The sequence below is a fragment of the Acyrthosiphon pisum genome, chromosome A3 (assembly GCF_005508785.2).
Source record: "Acyrthosiphon pisum isolate AL4f chromosome A3, pea_aphid_22Mar2018_4r6ur, whole genome shotgun sequence".
Lineage (NCBI taxonomy): Eukaryota > Metazoa > Arthropoda > Insecta > Hemiptera > Aphididae > Acyrthosiphon > Acyrthosiphon pisum.
Window position 1 is genome coordinate 2,388,292 of NC_042496.1, and position 4,890 is coordinate 2,393,181.

The window sequence follows — 4,890 nt, forward strand, 5'->3', positions numbered from 1 at the left end:
TAACAAAGCTAAACGTGATCTGCTGAGTGTAAATTTGCTATGTTACACACTTGTAAGATCTCCGCAACAAATGCTAGTGTTACGTTCTCTTAATGTCATGATATTTACAGAATTTTAAGTACTAGCAGTCGATCACCTATTCACCTCTGGAATTCTGTAGATGGACAATTAGAAGCAACATATAGAGTATATGATCAGTATGTTTATTTAGTTAATATATTAATACAATTTAATTACGTGCATTTAATATATAATAAGATTTACATGTCACATGCAAATAATTTTCTACTTAATTTAAGTATTGTTTCCCATAAAATCTGGTAGATTTCAAACTTTTAAATTATCCTGTTGCCATTGTAATGCTCCCTGTTATATAAAACTATTAATTTGGATAAATTTTATCTTAATATATATTTTCACAATATTTATTTTCTAACAGTGTTGATGAAGTTGCACATGTTAACTCATTATGTTTTAACTGGTCTGGAGAAGAAATTTACTGCGGTAGTTATGGCAAATTAAATATCTTTCGTACAGACCGTCCGGGACGTGAATTTATTGAAATATCTACTAAAACACATTTGCATAGATCTATCATATCGACCATAGCTATGAATCCAGTAGACAAGAGTATTTTTGCTGTTGGTACATATAGTAAAGATATTGGTGAGTTCTTCTTTAAAATTATTATTAGTGTAATATTATATTTAACAAAATATTTTGCTAGGTATTTACGGCGGTAATCAACTGATGTGCATATTAAGGGGACATAAGTCAGGAATTACCCAATTACAATTTTCACCTGATGGGTTGAAATTATATTCAGGGAGCAGAAAAGGTGATAATGATATTGTATGTTGGGATTTAAGGAATGTTGGACAAACTTTATATTCTGCTGAAAGAACAGTGACTACTAATCAAAGAATTTGTTTTGACATTTCATCGGATGGACAATATTTAGTTTCAGGTAGAACCATCTAATTTAAAAATAACTATTCATAAATAAGGTGATTTGCCTCTATATAATAAACTTTCAACATTTCAATAACTGATACCTTTGAATGTTGATTTATTTGTATAAAATACTTAGAAGTCTTAACAATTGTAAAATATCATTAATATCACTAATGTTAATATTTTTAGGTAATTGTACAGGTGAAATTAGTACTTGGAAACTAGACCAGAATATTGAAAAGTCTGATGGCGTAGAAAGTGTTCTTACTTTAAATTCTAAAATTCCTGTTCATAATGATTGTGTCAATGGTGTCAGGTTAGTAATAACACAAACTATATATGTAGTCTCTGATAATAGTTATAATAACTAATAAATAATAATAATAGAAAACTATTAAAAAAATTGTTTAATGTAAGACACTCATTTTCATTTTTTTTTCAAAATCATTGCATTGGTAGAATACGTCTTGTAGAAAAAAAACTTATTATATTTGTTATTAATTAGTAACATTTTAAAACTATTTTCAGTTTGCATCCAACTCTTCCTTTATTAGCAACAGCATCTGGACAGAGGCACAATGAAGAAAATGATGAAGATGAACAATTAATATTAAAAGACACTGACATTAGTTTAAAACTTTGGGAGATAATTTAAATTACAAATTAAAAATTAATAACTTATATTGTCAATTATTTTTAACAATACAAATTATACATCAATATACAATTAATAACTAATAAATATTTTGTTAGTTATTGTATTACATTGAAATAATTAATATTTACTAGTGTTGTTACAAAAATCAAAGATAAAACAATAACATTAAAGTACTGGTATGAGTTTGAAATGGCACTGGATGGTGCTATGGTAGTTGGACTGGGTGGATCGAACCATTCGTGCATAAGTGGATGACACCTCTCAAAATAAGCAGAATTGAGCTCCACTTCTTTGTATGAATCATCAAATGATTCTTTCAATGCTGGTGATAAATAAGTTAATCTTCTGATTGCATTTATCTAGAAAAATAATTATATAATTAGAGTGAATTATAACATGCGGCATATCTCATGAGACATAAAATTGTATTTAATTATTATTTTTTCAATTTAGCTTTATTTTAATTACAACATGTATTATATACCTCATTAATTTCCTTCACTGTTGCAACACTTGAAGCCAAATGTGAGTACATAAGCATAATCATTTCTTCGCCTTCCCACATATTACTCAGAGATTCGTTGATTTTGTTTTGTAAAAATTCGGTTGTTACATTAATACCAACTGGAGTTGATGTCAGTGATTTAAACACAGTTTTATAATCTTGTGGACGTATTGGACAATTTCCATCGAGTAAAAGGTTTAAATAGCTAAAATACAATAGATATTAGAATTTAGTTATTTCATGTTTTTTTTTTTTTTAGTCAATATGTTATATTTACTTGGATAATACTGTGCTATTTGTGCTGCAAGCCAATGCTAATAGTGATGCTTGTCTTTCTGAGGTTGATGATGTTTTTTTAAATAATTCAAAAACATAATTCCATGTATCGGTAGTTCCATTTTTGACACCACTACAGAGGGCTGCTTCTTTTACATCCGGTGGTATTCTTTTGAGAGAAAACATAGGAATTAATTTTGAACAAATTATGATTGTACCTATTAATCAATTTATAAATTACTCTGTTCCGTTTTTTTCCCACGCGTTAAAATAATTTAAAGCTGATTTAACACATAATTCAACATCTAATTTGCATGCCCAATTCGAAAATGCTTGCATACTAGTCTTTGTCAAATGTTTACCGTCGTTTTTCTCGTATTGGTCACTGACTTTTTTATATGCTATTTCCGCATACGTTTTTGCAAAATTCTAAGGTTTTAACATTTTTCATTAGATTGAATATGTTTAAAAAATATGATTTTAAAAAACTAAAAGTTGTATTACTTTTACTTGAGCCCCCGTATGTGGACAACGTCTCAATCGTTCTACAATAAATGACATACTATTTAACACCGAGTACCATGGAATAAAATCATCTTCTTTCTGTAAATATGACACTAAAGTAAACGGTACAAAATGTGACAATTCGCCTGCTCTTGCTAAGTTGAACGAATCATCAATCAGTTGTGCTCTGTTAAGAACATGTATTGTTTTTGGGTTGGACTTCAGTTCAGCAATAAGTCGATTCCAGTTTTTAAGATCATAATTAACTCTATAAAAACCTTTAAGGAAATATGAACATTAATTATTTTAATAGAAATGATCTACAAAATAGATACAGTTGGTAGGTATTAATAAGAAATCTCACCTGTTGATTGAATATTAAATATTACCCATCCTTCATCAAACAAAAGTGGTATACTAATTTCGGTTTCTGTATTATTCATCCAAACGGTTGGTTGAAGATTATTAAATTGTTTGTTTAATTGCGTAGTATATGAAAGACCAATATGCCACAAAGTTGTAGAATTTGATTTAGGTACATCCACTTGATATTTTTTCTGGGGAAATAATTATTTTAATGTTATTTAAAGCATAGTCAGTTGAATATTGATACCTAGCCACCTAGGGGGAAGCCTATTTATTCAAATCCTTATTCGTGCATTTGCATATTATTCCTGGTTGTTCTTGTTGTACCGACCTACCTATACTATTCAACAATTGTACAAATTACTATTTACAACTTGATGAAAAAACCAAAATTGTTAGGCTTATATTTCCATATTTTGGGACTTTAAGGGCATAGTAGTATACTTTTGTACATTTATTTTTTATTTTTGGAGATGTATATTTTTTTTGTGATGCAAGGTAAAAATAACCAGGGTAGCCGCTCTGTTGTAGTGCTGTATAGTACCTAGATGTCAAGTGTACCTACCTCCTCATTGTAAGATGATGTGTCGGAATTGTTAAATTTTAATTTAATTTTAAATAATTGCATACGACAAAACGATTCTGAACAGGGACGATTTGTCAGCATATACCTATTAGTAAAAATATTTATATAATTACATTAGGTACTATTACCTACTTATCGTTTTATTATAAATTTATTTTTCTATTACCTACCTAGGTGCATATTATTTTTCTATTACCTACCTGTTATATTATTTCTTATGTAGTATTCAATACTCTATTCAGAATAAAAGATTGAACCACTCGACCGACCAAAACAACTTTTTTCCGCGTATCCCCACCACAACAGTGGACAGACATCAAACTATATACTAATATAGTACCTATGTCTGTAGGACGGATAGGTAGGTTAGTAGGTAGGTCCTAAACAGCGCACACCTATATATATTGCATAGACGTATGGCAGAGTTCAACACAAATATTGTATCTAGGTACCAATTCGTTTGTATAGGTACTTATTATCATTATACATTATAATGATTTATGTCTACACAGTGACGTAGCCTTGTATTTTATATTGGAGGCAGGGGGCTATAACCTCAAGGGTTTTTTAAAATAATATTTTTTAATTCCTCCACTAATCAAGCACATAATATGTAAATTGTAAGTTATTGAATAATTTTAATACTCATATAGATACAACGTACTTGGGATATACCAATATAGTTGGGACTCGATGTATCGATTTTTATTACAGGATATCCTGCTTGGTCAGTCCACGACCTCATAAACTCTTCGACAGTAATTGTATTTCCTAATATCCCTGATTTATAATTCGCGTCAAATATTACACTATCAAATGAACTCCATAAATTTTTTGGTTCTGCAGCTTTATACCTAAAATTATACAATTTTTTTTTTAATTAAACAAATTTTATAGAAAAATTAGTTAATAAGATAGTATAGGCAGGGGCGGATTGGGCGTATCGGGAATCGGGAACCTTCCCGATGGGCCGGTTCTTGTAAGGCCGGTAGGGCCGGTATAATTTTTATATATATGCAAAAAAAATTATATTTTTTATAA

General features: G+C 29.4%; 2 protein-coding genes across 3 annotated transcripts in view; one reads left to right on the top strand and one right to left on the bottom strand.

Annotated features, from left to right (window-relative positions):
* LOC100574828 (telomerase Cajal body protein 1) overlaps positions 1 to 1,643 on the top strand; it is a 3,937-nt gene extending 2,294 nt beyond the window's left edge. For both annotated transcript variants that reach the window (XM_008188319.3, XM_003246823.4), the window contains exons 4-8: positions 111 to 197; positions 440 to 666; positions 728 to 967; positions 1,144 to 1,270; positions 1,483 to 1,643. In XM_008188319.3, coding sequence (XP_008186541.1) covers positions 111 to 197; positions 440 to 666; positions 728 to 967; positions 1,144 to 1,270; positions 1,483 to 1,609 — 808 coding nt within the window. In that variant the 3' untranslated portion in view covers positions 1,610 to 1,643. The remainder of the gene's footprint in view (positions 1 to 110; positions 198 to 439; positions 667 to 727; positions 968 to 1,143; positions 1,271 to 1,482) is intronic.
* The window catches only part of LOC100165746 (aminopeptidase N), a 9,724-nt gene continuing 6,255 nt past the window's right edge, over positions 1,422 to 4,890 (bottom strand). The window contains exons 6-12 of the mRNA XM_001946719.5: positions 4,514 to 4,703; positions 3,262 to 3,454; positions 2,898 to 3,175; positions 2,635 to 2,822; positions 2,395 to 2,562; positions 2,097 to 2,322; positions 1,422 to 1,971 (exon numbers count right to left, since the gene is read on the bottom strand). Coding sequence (XP_001946754.2) covers positions 1,708 to 1,971; positions 2,097 to 2,322; positions 2,395 to 2,562; positions 2,635 to 2,822; positions 2,898 to 3,175; positions 3,262 to 3,454; positions 4,514 to 4,703 — 1,507 coding nt within the window. The 3' untranslated portion in view covers positions 1,422 to 1,707. The remainder of the gene's footprint in view (positions 1,972 to 2,096; positions 2,323 to 2,394; positions 2,563 to 2,634; positions 2,823 to 2,897; positions 3,176 to 3,261; positions 3,455 to 4,513; positions 4,704 to 4,890) is intronic.